This window comes from Bos indicus x Bos taurus, chromosome 1 (assembly GCF_003369695.1).
Source record: "Bos indicus x Bos taurus breed Angus x Brahman F1 hybrid chromosome 1, Bos_hybrid_MaternalHap_v2.0, whole genome shotgun sequence".
Taxonomy (NCBI): Eukaryota; Metazoa; Chordata; class Mammalia; order Artiodactyla; family Bovidae; genus Bos; species Bos indicus x Bos taurus.
The window spans coordinates 69,762,329-69,785,612 of NC_040076.1; the positions used below are offsets into that span (position 1 = coordinate 69,762,329).

Below are 23,284 nucleotides of genomic sequence, written 5' to 3' on the forward strand. Positions count from 1 at the left end.
AAAGGAGTAGCCCTCATAGTCAACAAAAAAGTCCAAAATGCAGTACTTGGATGCACTCTCAAAAACGACAGAATGATCTCTGTTCATTTCCAAGGCAAACCATTCAATATCATGGTAATCCAAGTCCATACCCCGACCAGTAATGCTGAAGAAGCTGAAGTTGAAAGGTTCTATGAAGACTATAAAAACTTTTAGAACACGTAAAAAAGATGTCGTTTCATTATAGGGGACTGAAATGCAAAAGTAGGAAGTCAAGAAATACCTGGAGTAATAGGAAAATTTGGCCTTGGAGTACAGAATGAAGCAGGGCAAGGCTAATAGAGTTTTGCCAAGAGAACGCACCGGTCATAGCAAACACCCTCTTCCAACAACACAAGAGAACACTCTACACATGGACATCACCAGATGATGATAATTTGGTGATCATCAACAGCAAAATCAGATTGATTATATTCTTTGCAGCCAAAGATGGAGAAGCTCTATACAGTCAGCAAAAACAAGACAAGGAGCTGACTGTGGCTCAGATCATGAACGCCTTATTGCCGAATTGAGACTTAAATTGAAAAAAGTAGAGAAAACCACTAGACCATTCAGGTATGACCTAAATCAAATCCCTTATGATTATACAGTAGAAGTGAGAAATAGATTTAAGGGACTAGATCTGATAGACAGAGTGCCTGATGAACTGTGAATGGAGGTTCGTGACATTGTACAAGAGACAGGGATCAAGACCATCCCTAAGAAAAAGAAATGCAAAAAAGCAAAATGGCTGTCTGAGGAGGCCTTACAAATAGCTGTGAAAAGAAGAGAAATGAAAAACAAAGGAGAAAAGGAAAGATACACCCATTTGAAGGCAGAGTTCCAAAGAATAGCAAGAAGAGATAAGAAAGCCTTCCTCAGTGATCAATGCAAAGAAATAGAGGAAAACAACAGAATGGGAAAGACTAGAGATCTCTTCGAGAAAATCAGATACCAAGGGAACATTTCATGCAAAGATGGGTGCAATAAAGGACAGAAATGGTATGGACCTAACAGAAGCAGAAGATATTAAGAAGAGGTGGCAAGAATACACAGAACTGTATAAAAAAGATCTTCACGACCCAGATAATCATGACGGTGTGATCACTCACCTAGAGCCAGACATCCTGGAATGCGAAGTCAAGTGGCCCTTAGGAAGCATCACTATGAACAAAGCTAGTGGAGGTGATGGAATTCCAGTGGAGCTATTTCAAATCCTAAAAGATGATGCTCTGAAAGTGCTGCACTCAATATGTCAGCAAATTTGGAAAACTCAGCAGTAGCCACAGGACTGGAAAAGGTCAGTTCTCATTCCAATCCCAAAGAAAGGCAATGCCAAAGAATGCTCAAACTACCACACAGTTGTACTCATCTCACACGCTAGTAAACTAATGCTCAAAATTCTCCAAGCCAGGCTTTAGCAGTAATGAACCGTGAACTTCCAAATGCTCAAGCTGGTTTTAGAAAAGGCAGAGGAACCAGAGATCAAATTGCCAACATCCGTTGGACCATTGAAAATGCAAGTGCGTTCCAGAAAAACACCTATTTCTGCTTTATTGACTATGCCAAAGCCTTTGACTGTGTGGATCACAATAAACTGTGGAAAATTCTGAAAGAGATGGGAAAACCAGACCACCTGACCTGCCTCTTGAGAAACCTATATGCATGTCAGCAAACAACAGTTAGAACTGGACATGGAACAGACAGACTGGTTCCAAATAGGAAAAGGAGTACATCAAGGCTGTATATTGTCACCCTGCTTATTTAACTTCTATGCAGAGTACATCATGAGAAACGCTGGGCTGGATGAAGCACAAGCTGGAATCAAGACTGCTGGGAGAAATATCAATAACCTCAGATATGCAGATGACACCACCCTTATGGCAGAAAGTGAAGAGGAACTAAAAAGCCTCTTGATGAAAGTGAAAGTGGAGAGTGAAAAAGTTGGCTTAAAGCTCAACATTCAGAAAACGAAGATCATGGCATCCGGTCCCATCACTTCATGGGAAATAGATGGGGAAACAGTGACAGACTTTATTTTTGGGGGCTCCAAAATCACTGCAGATGGTGACTACAGCCATGAAATTAAAAGACGCTTACTCTTGGAAGGAAAGTTATGACCAACCTAGACAGCGTATTAAAAAGCAGAGCCATTACTTTGTCAACAAAGCTCCATCTAGTCAAGGCTATGGTTTTTCCAGTAGTCATGTATGGATGTGAGAGTTGGACTATAAAGAGGGCTGAGTGCAGAAGAATTGATGCTTTTGAATTGTGGTGTTGGAGAAGACTCTTGAGAGTCCCTTGGACTGCAAAGAGATCCAACCAGTCCATCCTATCAGTCCTGGGTATTCACTGGTAGGACTGATGTTAAAGCTGAAACTCCAGTATTTGGGCCACCTGATGCAAAGAGATGACTCATTTGAAAAGACCCTGATGTTGGGAAAGATTGAGGGTAGCAGGAGAAGGGGACGACAGAGGATGAGATGGTTGGATGGCATCACCGACTCAATGGACATGAGTTTGGGTAGACTCCAAGAGTTGGTGATGGATAGGGAGGCCTGGCGTCTGCGGTTCATGGGGTCGCAAAGAATCGGACACGACTGAGCAACTGAACTGAACTGAACCTTTCTGTTCCTCTTTTATCATTCAATCTGCAATTCATGCTGGGAACCCAGGATATCGCTGCTGTGCCACAAGCCTCCAGGCAGTCTGGCAGGAAAGAGAAAACGAGCTTGCAGTAAACCAGTTGACAACCTGAGACCTCTCTGATGGGACAAGCGGATAAAAGGTTGTGTTCTCAGTGGCAAATGGTGATGTGTTGTCTTCATTCCCACACTTTCTTTGCTGCTAAAACTGGCCTCTAGGACAGCTAGAAGAATCGCAAGGGTAGAAGCCATGCCTTTCCCTATGCTAGAACTTTGCTTGGATCTCTTAGCTAACTTCCTGGGCAACCAGTGGCCAATGGATCTTTTTAGTATGCTCCCCCACACAAGGATACAAACACATGCCCCTTCTTCCCATGGCCTCAAGTCACCACTAACTTGAAATGCCATGTTTAACATATACTTAATCTTATGTGCTTGGGGATACTTTGGAGCTTTCCTACTCTATTCCACTTCTGAGAATTTCTCAGTAATACTCAATAATATAACATGAATGAAATTAGTTGAATGAATGGGGGAGAAAAGTTAACCTATTTCCCTTTTTAAAAAAAACAAAAAACAGTGCTAAAAGCAAAGTGACATAAAATTTTTTTTAATATTTTATATGTCATTTAAATGGATAAGCCTTCAAAAAATTACATAAAAACTGAGGTGAGAAAATGCAAAATGAAAAGGCTCCCCTGACTTTGTTCTTTCTTAAAAAAAATAAAGGGTGGGAACCTTAGAGAACTACCCTTTTCACTTTAACAGGAATGATTGTCTTCTATAATTTCATATCCAGCTTTGACCTCTCATATGACCTCCAACTTCTGGCGTATCACTCTTATGTGAAAGTCCTACTGTTACTTCAAATTAAACATATCCCAAACTGCCTTCTCTTTTAAGCAATCACATGTTCATTACAATGCTTCAACTCTTTTTTGAATTCTGAAAAACATTCCTTCATATACTATGTACCATTTTCTAATTGTTTAAGGTAGAAAGGCAGAATCAGCTTATTATTCCATCATAACCAAAATCAGAGATCTCCAAATGACATGTGAATAAGAAGCAGTATTTATAATGAAAATACCAACCTGGAGTCAGAACTATTTGGGTTCAGATTCTAGCTTTATCACTTTTTTAAATAGTTTTAAAAAACCACAATGAGATAACACTCAATACCCATTAAGATGGTTATTATACACACACACATAGACATAACAGAAAGTAACAACTGTTGAGAAGATGTAGAGAAACTGGAATCCTTGTACACTGCTAGTGGGAATGTAAAACAGTGCAGCTGCTATGGAAAATAGTATGGAGATATCCCCAAAAATTAAACATAGAATTACAATGTGATTCAGCAATTCCACTTCTGGGTATACACACACAAGAATGAGAGCAGTGACTCTGATATTGTGTACACCAATACTCAAAGCAGCATTATTCACAATAGCCAAAAGACGGAAGCAACCCAAATGTCCACTGATTGATAACTGGATAAACAAAATGTGGTATACACTTACAAGGGACTGTTTTTCAGCCCTCAAAAGGTAGAGAATTCTGACACACACTACATGGATGAACTTTGAGAACATTACACTAAATGAAATAAGCCAATCACAAAAGGACAAATATTATATGATTCCACTTATATAAGGTACCTAGAGTAGTCAAATTCATAGAGACAGAGAGTAGAACAGTGGTTGCCTAAGGACTCAGGGGGAGAGGAAAATGTGAAATTATTGTCTAATGGGTACAGTTTTAGTCTGAGAAGATGCAGAGAGTTCTGAGATGAATGCGGGTGATGGTTGCACAAAAATGTGAATGTATTTAATACCACTGAACTGCATACCAAAAAATGTTTACAATGGTAAATTTTATGTTATATTTTACCACAATAAAAGAATAAAAGTTTAGTCCCCTGCCCCACAAATATCAATTCCACAAAGTATTTAAGACAGTTGGCTGTGCTACTTCTTGACTGCTTGTGGGACCTCAGGTTGGTTATTTAAACTTTTCAAGATCTCAGAAGAGTTTAAGAATCCTCAACAATTAAAAGAAGCAAAAATCCTCAACAGGCACCTAACACAAATCTCTTTGCTGTCTCTAAACCACCCAAAAAGCCTAACCACTGGAAGTACACATAAGAAGCCCAAGGTGAGTTGATAAATGATACTAATCTTGACGTAACAGTAACTTCTGACGTATTTGGAGGCTGCAATTTGGACAATGTTAACTCCTCTTACCCCCTAAAAATAGAAAAAGAAAGTCATCAGACTTATAGAAAACATGGTAAGTCTTTCTCTAACATGCTTCCCAGTCATGTAACATCAGTTATAAAATCATCATGCCCATTTCTGTTCTCTTGGGAGAGAAAGCGACAGAATACTCACACTTACCTGTACTGCCACCCAGTGACGAGGTTGGTGTACTTCATTAGGTAGCCATACACATTTTCCATGTGGTCACTGTTTCAAAAAGATCAGAAAGTGCCAAAATCAGTGAAAATTAGAAGAAATTCCAGGAAGTTAACTGTACAGTTGAAAAAATAGCTGTAGAAACATACTTTTTTCTATAAATGTCTCAAACTTACTTCAGAAGTAAAATTCATAGGTTAACAAATAGAGCTATTTATTTATTCCTCCATATTTCATATCCAAAGGACTATATATTTTATCAGAATTCTTCAAAACAAGTGTAATCACCCATAAATTACTGGGTATTTCAAACATAAAATCATTATATGAGTATAAAATTACATAAATATGAAACAAATATACTATAAATATAAATAAAAGCATTTAATAACCTAATTCAAAACTAAACAAAGACAACCCAGTTTTATGGTTCCAAAATAAATTTAAAAAAATCTCTAGGCTGAACAGTGCTTCCTCACTCTGGTGGGACACATTATGTCTATCAATCTTTGGGCTTCCAAAATGACGATCCTGATTTTCGATGTCTGTGACACCTTACTCCCACTCCCCCATCCCAGACAGGCATGAGGCAAAGTGCTCACTGCAAATCTTGCCACTGGCAAGACTGAGCCTTACTACTACTGAGTTCCTTTACTTCTGCCCCTCTTTCTATTTAATAGATGTATTCTGTTATAGTGGTTCATAGAAAATGCAGATCTCCTCACTACTTCTTTTCCAATATTTTAAGGTTCCCTATACTTATGAAAAGATATCAAAGCTACAACTACATTGATATATCTTTTTGACATACAGGCTTCATTTTTTATTTTGTAATTTACATTAAGAATTCCTCCAGTAAAAGGAGATTAAAGAGATATAAATAAAAAAAAAGAATTCCTTTTAAACTCCTCTGAAGTTTTAACTTTACACTATAAAATGCAACTAATACTAAACATTTATTTTCTCTACTATCCTTGAATTGCAGAACTTATTTGGTAAAAGTTCAGCTAACCAGCATTTAGGAAATGGAAAGTATCAGACAACTGACAACCTTTAAAACATAGACATCAAAAGTAAAATCGAGAGAGCGCTGACACAACCAACAGAACGGAATTTTTCAAAGATTTAGATTGATCTGAATGACAAATGAAGAGATGAAGATAAAGACACTCTCGTGTAAACACACAACAAAATGACTATAAGAGTCTAGCTAGGCATTATTACTACTGGAGATCAAGTAGGAGGATGCCTGGGGAATAAACTCAGTGTTGGATGCCTTTCTAACCTCATTTCTTCAGAGTGCTTGGAAATAAAGATCAAATCTGAAAGTAAAGAACTGACCCCAGTTCAAAAAATATATTATTTTTTTCTATATTTTTCTTCCAATCCAAGATTAGCAAAAAACACCATTTATTCACTAACATTAAATGAAACTACTCAAGCCCTTTTGGTTTTATAAGGTCAGTAATCTCAAGAAGGTAAAGGCTGTCAACTTCTAAAATGCCAACCCAAAGTTAAGATAATTATATATGTGCTCTGTCATGTTAAAACTGACAGTACCATTTGAATTCTCATTTCAGTATATTCTAAAGCCCGTATCTAGAGGAAGGATTCTTCTCTGAAACTCAACCTATTCGATTTTTGCCCTATTTCCATCCTTAGGTCACAGCAAAGGTACTTCTTTCAGTTACATTGGTACTTGAAAAGGCAGAGAGATACTCCTCTAGTCTGGCTCTCAAATTTTTCCCAGGCTTCAAACAGCGTTTTAGGGCCACAGGAGTCCCAATGTCCCTGGACTCTGTCCCAAAATAATTTCACAAAAAGTTCCTCGTCCATTTTTGATATTTCACATATAGCTTAGCTGTCTTGAATAGTTCTCATCCTTAAAACTTATTTCTTCACTTATATATGGAATCTAATAATGCCCCCTCCACCAAAAAAAACCTACAACTCATAGAAGAGATTAGTGGCTGCCAGAGGTGACAGGTGAACAAAATGGGTGAAGGTGATCCAAAGACACAAACTTGCAGTTATAAAGTAAGTAAGTCCTAGGGATGTTATTCGGAGAAGGCAATGGTACCCCACTCCGGTACTCTTGCCTGGAAAATCCTATGGATGGAGGAGCCTGGTAGGCTACAGTCCATGGGGTCACGAAGAGTCAGACACGACTGAGCGACTTCATTTTCACTCTTCACTTTTATGCATTGGAGAGGGAAATGGCAACCCACTCCAGTGTCCTTGCCTGGAGAATCCCAGGGACGGGGGAGCCTGATGGGCTGCCGTCTATGGGGTCGCACAGAGTCGGACACGACTGACATGACTTAGCAGCAGCAGCAGGGATGTTGTTTATAGCATGGTGACTATAATTAATAATACCATATTGTGTATTTGAAAATTGCTAAGTATAGATCTTAAAAGTTCTCATCATAAGGAAAACAAAAGTGTAACTGTGTAGTGATAGATGTTAATTAGACTTGTGATCATTTTGCAACATATAAAAAAATCACCATATACCTAAAAGTAATGTTACATGACAATTATATCCAAAGTTTTAAAAACCTTATTCTTTGCCTATTCTTGTGGCTTTATAACCTCAATATTTATTTAATTACATTCTGTATCAACCCACAAGAGGAGTAAGGTGTCACACAACCAGAATTAAATATTTCCCTAAAGTACCCAGATAGTCCATAATTCACCATTTTTTATTTTCCATTTTAATCTAGGTTCTCTACACCAAGCTTTCATTACTAAATAAGAATCATTTCATAGCTATTGGTATGTAATAAAAACATTACAATTCAATTATAGTTCACTTCCTCTGGTTCTAGGACTATATATATTCTTCAAATGAATATATGAACTGTGCAGAAAATCTGTCTTAAAACTTCAAATAAACTATCAACAACTAAGAAAAACAAAACTCTTCATTTCAAAGCAATGAGGGCTCCTGTTCCTTACCTTTGTTTGGTCCCTCATATTATTAAAGGTATTCCTTATTTGGGTCGTAAGTTATTTATATTGATCATTTAATGAATATCAATGAATTTTTTAGAGTATAATTTCAGTAGCATTGTTCACTAAACAACGAAAGTTTATCTTCATACTGCATAGTAATGCTTTATGTTCAATTTTTAATGTTTTTAGTATTTTTGATTCTTGTATCTAAAAAGTTAATAACCTTCTCACAAAAATCACAATAGGGATACTGACATGGTTCATTTGGTAGTAGCATAAAGCCAACTTCAAAAGAAACAAATTCAAACATGCAATAACAAGCTGCTGGCCTGCTTTTACCACAGAAAACAGACATCTGAGGTTACAAAGAACCGACTTAAGAACACCCCATCCCTGAACAGCTGGTGACACTGTCCCTCTCTCATCCCTCCCCTTCTCAGTGCAACCAGCTGATGTGGAACCACTGTGCCATCTGGTGGCCCACATAAAAAGCTCTGTGAGTGAACGTCCTTCGTTCACTCTCCTTTCTTCTACTTCCTTGTAATTGAGTTATTATGAAGTACCTCTAACATTCATGGTTTGCTCCCAATTAAAATATGTGAATTTAACTGAAGATTTACCTGTTAATATGAATAAAACCTAGTTGTTAAAGTGGGAATATACCACATATTTGATTATAGCATACTAATATTTTTCCTATGAAGTAGAGATGATGGTCCAAAAGATTAACACAATGAAAAATAAGCAATAAAAAAGTTAATTTCTTCTTCTGTCCTTCAGCAACTCCACCACTTAAATTTGGTACATTCTGATCTTGTTAACATTTCATTGAAATCAAGCTAGAAGCTGATAATCTCTAAACACAGCTGATGAACTGAACTATATGTCAAGCAGCATTATTCTATTTAATTTGTTCACCACCTCCCAAGTAGCTTAATAATGACTGTTTCAATTTCTAATTCTCCACTATTATAACATATATTTCTTAATTCTTCTTCATCAGACTTAAGGAAAACATGTAGAAGCTTCTAAATTAAGCTACTTTTTAAACAGTTTCAAATCCTCTTATTTCAGTTCAACACAATTGCTCAGTACGTTCTAAATATAACGCACTCTGAAAATCCACTGAAAAGGATAGGGAAGTAAAGAAGGCTATACCTTTCCATCCAAATTCATTACCAAATATAAGAAAAACATCTTCTTGAAGAAAAGACAATGACCCACAGCAACTCTGTTTTTAGCTGTCATACAAATGCAAAGGATAGCTTGTTAAAGATACAGTATTCATTAAACAAAGATACAGGATTCAATGGTGATTAGGTTGAAGTGACAGGACTTATCAGATGTGGAATGAGAGTGAGAATAAGAGAAGGGACAAAGGCAAAAACCCAGATTTCCAGCTGGCACAACTGTGTAGATATGAACACCCTCACTGCACTGGGGATGATAAAAGAAGTTTTGGATTTGTTCCAAATTACCATGGTGATTTTAAGGGACCTGTGAGACATAACACAAGGAGATACCCAATAAGGTAGTATGATTTGGACTGAACACACAGGTTTTGGTGGTAATCAGCACATAAGCATATAACTGGTATTTGAAACCATGAGGGTACATCACTTAGGAATTATATAAAATGACAAGGGGTAGTAGGTGGGAGGGAGGCAGGAGAGAGGGGAGATACGTATACCTGTGGCTGATCCATGTTGAAGTATGGCAGAAACCAATACAATATTGTAATCACCCTTCAATTAAAAATAAATTTTTTTTTTTTAAATGACAAGAGAAGGGACATATTCTAAGAGAGAACCCTAGGGAAAAGTTTTATAGGCAAGAGGAATACAGAGAGGAGATAAGAAGTAGCTGAATAGTAGGACGAAAACCAGGAGCATTTCAAGTAACTTTTTGGTCAAGAATGTTAATAGTATTTGAGGAGTAAACGAAGATGAAGATTGAGCAATTTCTATTAGAGTCAACCACCAACGGCATCCATTGGTGGTCCAGTGGCTGGGAATCAGTGCTTTCTCTTGTGTGGGCCTGGGTTCAATCCCTAATAAGGGGTCTAGGATCCCATAAGCCACAACGCATGACCAAAAAAAAAAAAAAAAAAGATTTAACAACCAAGAGATAATACTTCAATGTAATGATGAAGGCAGAGCTAGCTGGTAATGAACTGAAGAAAGACTGGGAGAAAGAAAAGTGGTTAAGGCAATGTGGGCTTAAGGCAGGGGTAGTTCAAAGTGCCTAATGGGTAGGATACAGTAAAGAGAAAAAGGCTCACAACTCAGAAGAGAGATGGAAATGAGGAAGAGAGGGGGCTCCAGAGCCCAGGTAGAGGAACTGGCATCAGATACCTTAGGACACTTAATTATGGGCAGAAATTTATGCAAGCTGTAGTAAAGAAAGTGCCAGTCAGCCACAGTTCAATATTCCTACTTTCTACTAGGCAAAAACTGTCCTCCAAAAAGGCTGAGTTTTGGTTCATTCCCTTGATAATATAAATAGCATGAACGGAGGGAGCCGCCTTCTTAGTTGAGGGAAAAGCCACTGACAACAGATGGGAATGATTGCAACACACGTGCGTCCTTCTGCTGTAAAGATACTCCACAGAGCAGCGACTGCTTCTCACTCATCCTAGCAGCCCGTGCAGCACCTAGTGCATAGTCTGGGATATAAGCAGGTGTTCACTACATCTCTGTTGAATGAATTAAGCAATGAGAAGACAGAAGCAAAATTTTCCTATAAAAGCATAAGACAACTGAGAAGCTTGCAAAAAAACAGAAAAAAAATAAATTCACAGCCTGTATACTGAAATAAATCCCAGATAAAACAAATTCTAATTGCAACTATCTTAATCTATACCAAAAAGTATACAGTCAAGGGAGATGCTCACCTTTCTGCTAAAGAGTCTTAAAAATGTTAATATTCCTTGGCCTAAGAATTTCACTTCTAGGTATCCTGACAGACAACAGAAATGTAGACAAACATAATGTGCAAATATGTCCATTGCAGCACTATTTACAATAGTAAAAAATATAGATTGGAAAAAAAAGGAAGTGAAAAGGAAACAAAGAAAAACAAACTAACAAATGAAATTAAGAAAATGACGAACTAATATAGAATAGTATTCACCAGTTAAAATGTTTATGAGTTTTTAACATGGGGAAACACTTATCAAGAGCCTAAAATTGCAGGTTACAGAATTTCATATAGTGTGTAAAATATATGCACAGAACAAAAGCACACAAATCATAACTGTGATTATCACTGGATAGAAGAATTATGGTTGATTTAATTTGCTTCCTTTACTGTTTCACATTTTTCAATTTTAATACATTATTTTTATAACCAAGTAAAACATTTTAAAATGTTCAATCATATTGACTAGGTGGGACAGTCCAGACACAGAGCTATTTATACTTATTAACATAGGAATGGATTAAATTTTTAAAAACTTTTCAATGTGACCCTATGAGCATTGCTTTTTTGGGATGTAAAACTATGTTCCTATAAGCTTTTAATTCTCAAATTAGGTTACACATACCCAAAACTGGGCTAGGTGGTTAGGAGAACAGGGTAAAACAAGGCTATATTTCTAGAGCCAACTTATCTGACTGTAAGAAATTAAAAGCATTTTTAATGTTAAAACTCACATAAATGTTAAGAAACTTACTCCCTGCTCATGTATTTTCATGATGATGACTTCACCAGAGAGCTCCTGTCCTCCTCTCCCAGCCTTCCCCTTTCCCTTCACTCTTTCCATAGCTAGGCATGAATAGCTCACTCCCTTCTGGGCACGCTTCTTTGTATCCTAGACTATCTACCCAGAGAACATAGTCTTATTTGCTCTGACAGAGATAGGACCTGAATATTCTAAGCTGCTTGTAACGAGGTGGATATGTACATGCGCGTGTGTGTGTAAGTGCTCAGCCATGTCTGACACTTCTGAGACCCTACAGACTATACACCACCAGGCTCCTCTGTTCATGGGATTCTCCAGGCAAGAATACTGCAGTGGGTTGCAATTTCCTACTCCAAGGGATCTTGCTGACCCAGGGATCCAAGCCAAGTGTCCTGTGCCTCCTGCATTGGCAGGCAGATTCTTTACCACTGCACCACCAGGGAAGCCCTTACCCATCAAAAACAAAACCAAAGGACTTCTCTGACGGTCCAGTGGTTGAGACTCTGTGCTTCCACTGCAGGGAGCACGGGTTTGATTCCTGGTCAGGGATTTAAGATCCCACATGTTGTGTGGTGCAGCCAAAAATATAAATAAATAAAACCAAACAAAACAGAAAATAACAAGTGTTGGTAAGAATGTAGAGAAATTAGAACACTTGTGCGTTGCTGGTGGGACTATAAAATGGTGCAGCCACTGTGGAGAACAGTATAATCATTTCTCAGAAAGTTAAATATAGAATTACTATATCCAGCAATTTCACTTCTGGGTAGATACACAAAAGAATAAAAGCAAGAACTCCAACAGATATTTGCACACAAATATTTATAGCAACATTATTCACAACAGCCAAAAGGTAGAAATAACTCTGGACAGTCCCACGTAAATCAATGAAGCCAGAACATACCCTCACATCACACACAAAAATAAACTCAAAATGATTTAAAGACTTAAATATAAGATAAGACACCATAAAACTCCGAAAGAACATAGGCAAAACATTCTGACAAAAACAGTACCAATATTTTCTTAGGTCAGTCTCCCAAGGAATAAAAGTAAAATCACACAAATGGGACCTAATCAAATTTACAAGCTTTTGCACAGCAAAGGAAACGATAAAGTGAAAAGACAGCCTACAGAGTGGGAGAAAATATTTGCAAATGATGCAACCAACAAGGGCTTAATTTCCAAAACAAACAAACAGCTTCTACAATTCAATAATAAAAACAAACAAACAACCCAAGCAAAAAATGGGCAGAACACCTAAACAGACATTTCTCCAAAGACAACATATAGATGGCCAACAGGCATATGAAAAGATGCTAATTATTAGAGAATTATCTAATGACAGATAAATGTTACTTAAAATTTTATTTTAAGCTGATAGTAATAACCTTTACTTATTTTAAAATTATTCAGTAATTGTTCTCCAGTATGTTAAAACTTACTATAAAAAAACAAAACAAAATAAGATGCATGCACCCCTACATTCATAGCAGCACTATTTACAATAGACAAGACATAGAAACAACCAAAATGTCCATCAACAGATGAATGGATGAAGAAGATGTGGTACACATACATACATTAGTTCAGTTCAATTCAGTCGCTCAGTCGTGTCCGACTCTTTGCGACCCCGTGAATCGCAGCACGCCAGGCCTCCCTATCCATCACCAACTCCCGGAGTTCATTCAAACTCACGTCCATTGAGTCGGTGATGCCATCCAGCCATCTCATCCTCTGTCATCCCTTTCTCCTCCTGCCCCCAATCCCTCCCAGCACCAGAGTCTTTTCCAATGAGCCAACTCTTCACACGAGGTGGCCAAAGTATTGGAGTTTCAGCTTTAGCATCAGTCCTTCCATGAACACCCAGGTCTGATCTCCTTTAGAATGTACTGGTTGGGTCTCCTTGCAGTCCAAGGGACTCTCAAGAGTCTTCTCCAACAGCACAGTTCAAAAGCATCAATTCTTCGGCGCTCAGTTTTCTTCACAGTCCAACTCTCACATCCATACATGACCACTGGAAAAACCATAGCCTTGACTAGACGGACCTTTGTTGGAAAACTAATGTCTCTGCTTTTGAATATGCTATCTAAATTAGTCATAACTTTCCTTCCAAGGAGTAAGCGTCTTTTAATTTCATGGCTGCAATCACCATCTGCAGTGATTTTGGAGCCCCCAAAAATAAAGTCTGACACTGTTTCCACTGTTTCCCCATCTATTTCCCATGAAGTGATGGGACCTGATGCCATGATCTTCGTTTTCTGAATGTTGAGCTTTAAGCCAACTTTTTCACTCTCCACTTTCACTTTCATCAAGAGGCTTTTTAGTTCCTCTTCACTTTCTGCCATAAGGGTGGTGTCATCTGCATACCTGAGGTTATTGATATTTCTCCCGGCAATCTTGATTGCAGCTTGTGCTTCTTCCAGCCCAGTGTTTCTCATGATGTACTCTGCATATAAGTTAAATAATCAGGGGGACAATATACAGCCTTGACGTACTCCTTTCCCTATTTGGAACCAGTCTGTTGTTCCATGTCCAGTTCTAACTGTTGCTTCCTGACCTGCATACAGGTTTCTTGAGAGGCAGGTCAGGTGGTCTGGTATTCCCATCTCTTTCAGAATTTTCCACAGTTTATTGCGATCCACACAGTCAAAGGCTTTGGCATAGTCAATAAAGCAGAAATAGAGGTTTTTCTGGAACTCTCTTGCTTTTTCCATACACACACACAAAGGAAATATTGCTCAGCCATTAAAAAGAGTGAAATAGTGCCATTTGCAGCAATATGCATGGACCTCTAGGTTCGCCCAAAGTGAAGTTAAGGCAGAAAGAGAAAGACAAATACCATATGATACCACTTATATGTGGAATCTAAAATACAACATAAATGAACATATCTATGAAACAAAAACAGACCCACGAATATAGAGAACAGACTTGTGATTGCCAAGGGGGAATAGGGCTGGGGGAGGGAAGGATTGGGCATTTGGGATTAGCAGATGCAAACTATTATACATAGGCTGGATAAACAAGTCCTACTGTCTAGCACCAGAAACTACATTTAATATCCTGTGATAAACCATAATGGAAAAGAATATGAAAAAGAAAATATATATATGAGTCACTTTGCTGTAGAGCAAAAATTAAACACAACATTGTAAATCAATGATACTTCAATTAAAAAAAATTTTTAAGGCAGAAACAACTCAGGTATCCATCAACAGATGAATGGATAAATAAAATGTAGTGTGTGTGTGTGTGTGTGTGTGTGTGTGTGTGTGTATATATACATGGAATATTTATTCAGCCTTAAAAGAAAAAGACGGAAATTCTAACACATGGTACAACATGGATAAATCTTGAGGACACTGCTAAATGAAATAAGCTACTCACAAAATGACAAGTATTTTATGATTCCACTTACATGAGGTACTTAGATTTGTCAAAATCAGAGACAGAAGGTACAACAGTGGTTGGGGCGGGGGCTGATGTAAGGAGTTATTTAATAGTTATAGAGTTTTAGTTTGGGATGATAAAAAATTCTGGAATGAATAGTGGAGATGGCTGCAATAACAATGTGAATATATTTAAGGCCACTGAACTTATAAATAGTTACAAATGGTTAAAGTCGTAAATTTTATGATATGTACATTTTACAATAAAAAAATAACCTGAAAATTTGACTGCATCCTATCTGATCCTTATGTCCTCTCAACTGGTCCTGAACTCATGATGTTATTTATTTATTTCTGAAAAACCCAGTAACAGATATATTATAGGGTAGAATATAAATCCTCGTGAATTTTGAAGATCATAAAGTTACATCAGCCATGGGCTCCTTTAAATCACAAACTGCACTGACTGTCTTATGCAATTAAGAGAGCTTTCATAAAGGAAGTTTGAGAAACACAGCTGTAAAACATTTGCCTATACAGACTGGAAACAGAAAGAAAAATTCAATATATAATCCTATAGTTACAGACAACTAAATCCCTCATGCAGATAACCAGCCATCTGAAGATGGGAAAGAAGAAACTTATACACGAAAAAGTAGAAAGTCAACTCTCAACTTTCCTACAGAAAGTTAGGAAGTTGTTTACTATAATGTGAAGAGCAGGAGCTTAACCCAGACAAACACAAGTCTGAATCCCAGTGTGACCTTAGGCAAGTAACAAATCTGGTCCTGTGTCTTTACCTGTTCAGTTCAGTTCAGTCGCTCAGTCGTGTTTGACTCTTTGCGACCCCGTGAATTGCAGCACGCCAGGCTTCCCTGTCCATCACCAACTCCCGGAGTTCACTCAGACTCACGTCCATCAAGTCGGTGATGCCATCCAGCCATCTCATCCTCTGTTGTCCCCTTCTCCTCCTGCCCCCAATTCCTCCCAGCATCAGAGTCTTTTCCAATGAGTCAACTCTTCACATGAGGTGGCCAAAGTACTGGAGTTTCAGCTTTAGCATCAGTCCTTCCAAAGAACACCCGGGACTGATCTCCTTTAGAATGGACTGGTTGGATCTCCTTGTAATCCAAGGGACTCTCAAGAGTCTTCTCCAACACCACAGTTCAAAAGCATCAATTCTTCAGCGCTCAGCTTTCTTCACAGTCCAACTGTCACATCCATACATGACTACTGGAAAAACCATAGCCTTGACTAGACGGACCTTTGTTAGCAAAGTAATGTCTCTGCTTTTCAATATGCTATCTACGTTGGTCACAACTTTCTGTAAATGTGAATTAAAAAACCTAACTTCAGATTTATAATGAGGAATGAAGAAGAGATATTTTAATCCAAATATATTTGAAGTGCATTTCAATATGGTGTACGCCCAGGAAATACTGGTTTTCTCCCGCTTAAGGGAGTCGATTCCTCTTCAGACAAAGGGCTCATTTTCTAGATCAGTTCTCTAGATCTGTCTTACTTGTTAGACTGACATTTTCAAGTCAGAATGATGGGATCTAAAAAGCTCTGAGTCTCCCACTTCTTTTATTTGAAAAAGATAATTTTTTTGTCCACTAGGTATCTTGTCAAGAACCATGAAGGGTCTGAGACATCATCCTATTTTGTTGCTGTTCAGTCAATCGTGTCCAACTCTGCGACCCTATGGACTGCAGTGCGCCAGGCTTCCCTGTCCTTCACTGTCTCCCAGAGTTTGCTCAAACTCATGTCCATTGAGTTGGTGATGCCATCCAACCACCTCACCTCATCATCCTCTGTCATATTCTTCTTCTTTTGCCTTCTATCTTTCCCAGCAACAGGGTCTTTTCCAATGACTCGGGTCTTCACATCAGGAGGCCAAAGTTTGGAAGTTCAGCTTCAGCAACAGTTCTTCTGATGAATATTCAAGATTTATTTCCTTTAGGATTGACAGATTTGATCTCCGTGTAGTACATCGGACTTTCAAGAGTCTTCTCCAGTCACCACAATTTGAAAGCATCAATTCTTCAGTGCTCAGCCATCCGTACTGGAAAAACCATCGCTTTGACTATACGGATCTTTGTCAGCAAAGTGATTTCTCTGCTTTTTAATACGCTGTCTAGGTTTGTCGTAGTTTTTCTTAGAAGTAAGTGTCTTTCAATGTCATGGCTGCAGTCACCGTCTGCAGTGATTTTGGAGCCCAAGAAAATCAAATCTGCCACTGTTTCCACTTTCACCCTATTTGCAAGCCAACAAATTAGCTTGCCACAGTTTCCTGGATGCTGGCATAATACATTAAACTCGTACGTCAGAGACCAAAGACTTCAGTAGTCACAGCAATACCAGTAGATTATCAGCCCAGTCACATGGGGCAATGCAGAGGGCAGGAGATGCCTGCACATGTGGTAGGCTGCAGTACAGACAAGGAACCTTGAGTGGAGGGAACCCAACTCTTTTAAGAACAGTAAGTCTATCTGACCTCCATGGCAAGGTGACATTATCTTTATTATATTGGACAGTAAACAAACCTGACTTTTGCTCAGGAGGGAGATATTATCTCTATCCTCTAAGACTTTTTGCTATACAAATATTTTTTGAAAAAAACAGTAAAGAACAAAGGAGAGTCAGTACCTCAACGCACAAGGGAAGCAGAAATATGAGCGACCCATGAAGAATCCCATGAAGAACTTTTTCCTAATAACTGTTCCCTAACTACATCATTGGAGAATCCCATGGATGGAGAAGCCTGGTAGGCTGCAGTCCATGGGGTCGCACAGAGTCGGACACGACTGAAGCGACTTAGCAGCAGCAGCAGCTACAATTCATATACAGTGAAAAGTCTCTTTCCAACCTTGTATTCCACCAACAATTCCCCTCCTCAGAGATAAGCACTTCCCTCAACTTTTTATCATCTCTTCAAGAGACAGTCTATGTACCTACAAGTGTGTGTGCACACACTTGTGTGCACTCACTAAATTTTTTTAAATGATTGCTACTACATACCCTGTACCTTGCTTTTTTCACAATTTTCTTAGGGATGATTTCATTTTGACACATATGGATTTAATTCATTCTTAGCATCTGCATAGAAACCCACTGCACAGCAGTATTACTATATAATTAACTAATCCTCCTAGTGATGGACATTTGCTTCCAGGCTTTTATTATTACAAACAATACTATAACAAACTAAGTTATACATATCTTTGTATATATTTGCTAAAAGTGAAATTCCTAGGCGAAAAGGATATGCATTTTTAAAATTTATTTTTAATTGGAGGATAATTGCTTTACAATGTTGTGTTGGTTTCTGCTGTACAACGATGTGAATCATCTATATGTATACATATATCCCCTTCCTCCTGAACCTCCCTCCCACCCACCTAGGTCATCACAGAGCGCCAGGCTAGGCTCCCTGTGTCATACAGCAATTTCCTACTGCCTATCTATTTTAGACATGGTAGTGTATTTATGTTAATGCTACTCTCTCAACTTCGTTCCATCCTCTGCAAAGAGGTTCATCAGTACCATTTTTCTAGATTCTATATACATGCATTAATATACAATATTTTTCTTTCTCTGACTTACTACACTCTATAACAAGCTCTAGGTTCATCCACCTCACTTCAACTGACTCAAGTTTGTTCCTTGAAATGTATATGCATTTTTAATTTTTATATATTGTCAATCTACTCTCTAAAGAGGCTGCAACCAATATTAACTCCCACCTTTCAATACAAAAACAGCCAGTTTCCTCACACCAACCTACAGCACCACTGCCAACAAAAATAGGGTGAAGACTTTACTTATAAACAGGAATTTCAGAAATTACTAGTAGGATTTTCAATACCTTTATACTCAAAATTAAGTTTCTAAAGCTTAAGCATGAGGTAATATATACTGTGGAATGCACACCTGAAAGGGATACATGATCAAGTTCTGACCTTCCCACTGACTAATGCCACGACTGGCGCTGGCCAAATCACTTAAATTCTGTCAGTTTTCTCATGTATTAGATGACCTTTTCAATCTAAAATGCGTGTACATTACTCATCACTCAAAATTCCAAAGGTTTTTCTCAACAGAAAATTGTTATTTCAAAAGTAAAGTTTGCATGTAAGAGCAACATATTTCACGTTTAAAATTTTTAGAGAAAAGTAGACATATTTTTCTAGCACAATATCTTGTTCACATAGTAGCATTTACTTATACCCCATATACTCTCAAAAAGTCTTCATAGTAGCCATTTCAATAAGACTTGGACACCGCAGAACAAGAGAACAGCAGGATACTAAAAGTCCCTGCTATCGTCTCCCTAACTGAATATCTATTCTCTCTACTTTTGTTATGTACCTCTCTCTAGCTTTAGTTCCAAAACACACTTACAGTAACATTTAAATTTTGCCTGTACAGCATAATTCAAGAAAGAATACTTTCTTCCCTTGTGCTGCTGCTAAGTCGCTTCAGTCGTGTCCGACTCTGTGAGACCCCATAGCCAGCAGCCCATCAGGCTCCGCCATCCCTGAGATTCTCCAGGCAAGAACACTGGAGTGGTTGCCATTTCCTTCTCCAATCATGAAAGTGAGAAGTGAAAGTGAAGTCGATCAGTCGTGTCCGACTCTTAGCAATCCCATGGACTGCAGCCTACCAGGCTCCTCTGTCCATGGGATTTTCCAGGCAAGAGTACTGGAGTGGGGTGCCATCGCCTTCTCCTCTTCCCTTGTGCTAATTCTTTCTAAATTGAATGTAAAAAGAAATAACAGAAAATCATTTCCCTTCCTCCATACTTGAAATAAAAAGGAGAAAAAAGGTGACAACCACACAAGAAGCTCCAAGCAAAGTTCTTTTTTATATATATATATAACCTGACTAAAGAGTTGATTCTTTTGAAAATTTTACATTACTTAATGACAAATTCAAACTCTCAAGTTTTTTTACCTTAAAGAACCTGTAAGTTATTAAAAAAAAAAAAAAAACACAGAAAAATTTAAAGCTCACTCTATTACAGAAATAAAAGAAACATCTGGGAATTCTCTGGGGGTCCAGTGGTTAGGGCTCCACACGCTTACTGTCAAGGGGTCAGATTTGATCCTTGGTCGGGGAACTAAGATTCCACATGCCTCACGGAGAGGCCAAAAAAAGAAATCTTTTTTTTTTTATAAGTTTCATCATAATTTTCGGTAGCAAATCTTCAAGCTTCCCATTTCTAGGAAGTAGATCACCTCCAATTACAAATTTGCATAATCAAATGATTCTGTTATCTGGTATAGCTATAAAATCATGTGAAATTTTAAAAATATAACTTCACAATATACAAAGTATACTCTAAAATGAAACCATGTCTCTGGTTACCAAGAATATAATAATAAAAACAAAAATGTTAAAGGCATAAGTATATTTTGTACAGAATTTTCCCAACTGCTGATCTATTAATAAATTGATTCACTATTTACAATGATAGCAAAACAGAATAAAATCCCACTCAGAATTTCATGCTAAACTTCACTCATTATAAAAAAGAACTAAATTAAAACTATCCTGAAATACCATTTTTTAACCTATTAAACTTTTAGATTTTTGCCAGTCTAATAACACATTACACTGATAAGGCTGATGGGAAACAAGCACTCAATCACTGCCACTGTACACCCCAATGAGGAGAAATCTGGTAATAACTACTATCAAAATTACAATTTTGATACTTACTGATTCAGTAAGTCCAACCTCTGGGTATTTTTTCCCACAGATATATTCATATGCTTGCAAGATGACATGTGTGGAAGGTTATTAACTACAACATTATAATAACAAAATTTTGGAAAACAAATGTCCATCAATAGGGAGCTTATTAAAGGTAGACTGAATTGTGTCTCTCCAAAATCCATATGGTAAAGTCCTAACCCCCACTGTGATGGTTTTCAGAGATGGGGCCTTTGGGAGATACTCAGGGGGTCGCAGAGTCGGACACGAATGAAGCGACTTAGCAGCAGCAGGTATAGACTGGGGCCCCTATAATGAGATTTGTGCCTTTAAAAGAAACACCAGAGAGCTCTCTCCCACCCCTCAGTCTCTACCATGTGAGCACACATTGAGAAGACCACCTGAAAACCTGGAGAAGAGCCCTCAGCAGAACCTGACAATGCTGGCACCCTGATCTCAAAACTTTCTGCCTTCATAGTGAGAAATTAAATTTATGTTGTTTAAGCCATTCAGAGTACAGCATTTTTGTTATGAAAGCCTAAACTAATACTATATACATATACATAATTTGATACCATTTGTAGTAAAATTAAAAGTGGAGCAAATGTATATTGTATTTACTTAATTCTTAAAAAAAAAAATCTCTGAAAGACAAAAAACCAAGTGTATCCCCTCTATTTGTAGGTGAGAGGAGTCCTAAGCAGGTAGAGATCAGGTGAAAAGATTTTCATTACAAATCTTGTTTTTCTTCTGGATCAAGTGAACATATTACCTATTCTCCAAAATTAGATTTAGAATATTTTTCATTTATGTTAGTTATAAATACGTGAAATATCTACAAAATTGATAAACACCTTATTCTTTATAGAATTGAGAGTATAGGCTCCGACACTACATTAAAAAGCCCTCTTGTATCAAGGATAGGAAACCTGTTTCAGAAGCAACTCTTGGTGGCATTTCATCTCATCCCTTACATCATTTTTATTCTGTCCCTTTCTTCTGTCCCTCCCTCTTTCTCCCTCGGTCTATCTCTCTTTTCTATGTCCTTTTTCCATCCCTGTTTTACCTCTTGTTCTATTTCTAATTTTCTCTTCCTTCTATCCCTCTTGACTAGGGTTTCCAGATACAGCCAGTAGCAACCACAGGCTTCAGTCTACCCCTCCAGGGACTTTCCAGCCAACCTCAAGAATAGCAATGGAAGCAAACTGCAAAAGCAGGGCAACTCAAGTACGGGGAGACTCTGAATAGGAAATCATGCTTTGTTACAATACCTAATTAACCAAAAAGAAAATCTTTTTTTCACCAGAAACTAAACTGCTCTAAAATCTTCCTAAAACCCAGATAGTAATGTCAAAACGCTAATGCAACTTTTTAAATTAGGCAATTTAGTTTTAAGTTAAACCTGAACAAGTCTGAACACAAATTATTTGATTAAACAAAATGAGTACAGTGGAAGATTCTTAGCTAGGAAAGACGTTCCCTCTCTCAAAGTAGTATAACTTACATTAAGAATATTCTCCACTATTTTCAGAGTGCTAACCATTACACCATGGGGCCTGTTTTCTCTACCATTTTCAAAAGCAAAAACAAAAGACATAATTTCCCACAAGTCTATTTGACAGGCAATTACCTCTGGAACCTAAATTACATGACATTCAGAAAATACTAAAAAGACTAATTTGTGTGTTCTAACATTAAGCTGTTTGTACAGTTTTAATAAGTATAACTTCTCGAGAAATAGGAACTCAAATAGACTATATTTAAACTCATAAAGCAAAAATATAAGAAATCACAGTATACTATAACCAAATCTTGTTCAAAGCTTGGTAGGGTTCTCACTAGATTTCTGCAACAGAAAATTACTGTTTTCAGTTTTATGCCTATAAGGTGTCTTCCCCTTGTTATCAGCTGTAGCAGACTTAAGGAAAACAAAACAAAACAAATACTAGGGTACAGAAATACATATTCAACTTTCCTTTAACCTTTAAGAGAAAAAAAGCAAACGTTTACGACTTTTTCTTCAAATCAACCTCAAAAGTGGTAAAAATCTCAAAGACAGCAAACACCAGGTTATATTTAGGCAGATGTCATTTCCCCATTTGCAAATGGGTACTTTTCCCTGTAACAGAGTATTTAGAGTGCAAGACACCAGATCTGACCACAAAAATTATTTCTATGCATTTGCAGACGTCTACCCAATCTACTGAAATGTATACTATTTGCTAATGTTAGCATACTCTTTTCTAACAAAGAGATCTGTTTGTTAACAGGAAGGAAATGGCAACCCACTCCAGTGTTCTTGCCTGGAGAATCCCAGGGACGGCGGAGCCTGGTGGGCTGCCATCTGTGGGGTCGCACAGAGTCAGACACGACAAGCGACTTAGCAGCAGCAGCAGGTAGCACAGAGTCCAAAATAAGAAAAAGCAGGCCCATCATATGCCCCAATTTGCT

The 23,284-nt window shown here is 37.8% G+C and overlaps 1 protein-coding gene across 1 annotated transcript in view; it reads right to left on the minus strand.

Annotated features, from left to right (window-relative positions):
- Window positions 1-23,284, minus strand: part of OSBPL11 (oxysterol binding protein like 11) — a 91,884-nt gene that overhangs the window by 59,308 nt on the left and 9,292 nt on the right. The window contains exon 2 of the mRNA XM_027536631.1: window positions 5,066-5,134. Within this exon, the coding sequence (XP_027392432.1) occupies window positions 5,066-5,134 (69 nt within the window). The remainder of the gene's footprint in view (window positions 1-5,065; window positions 5,135-23,284) is intronic.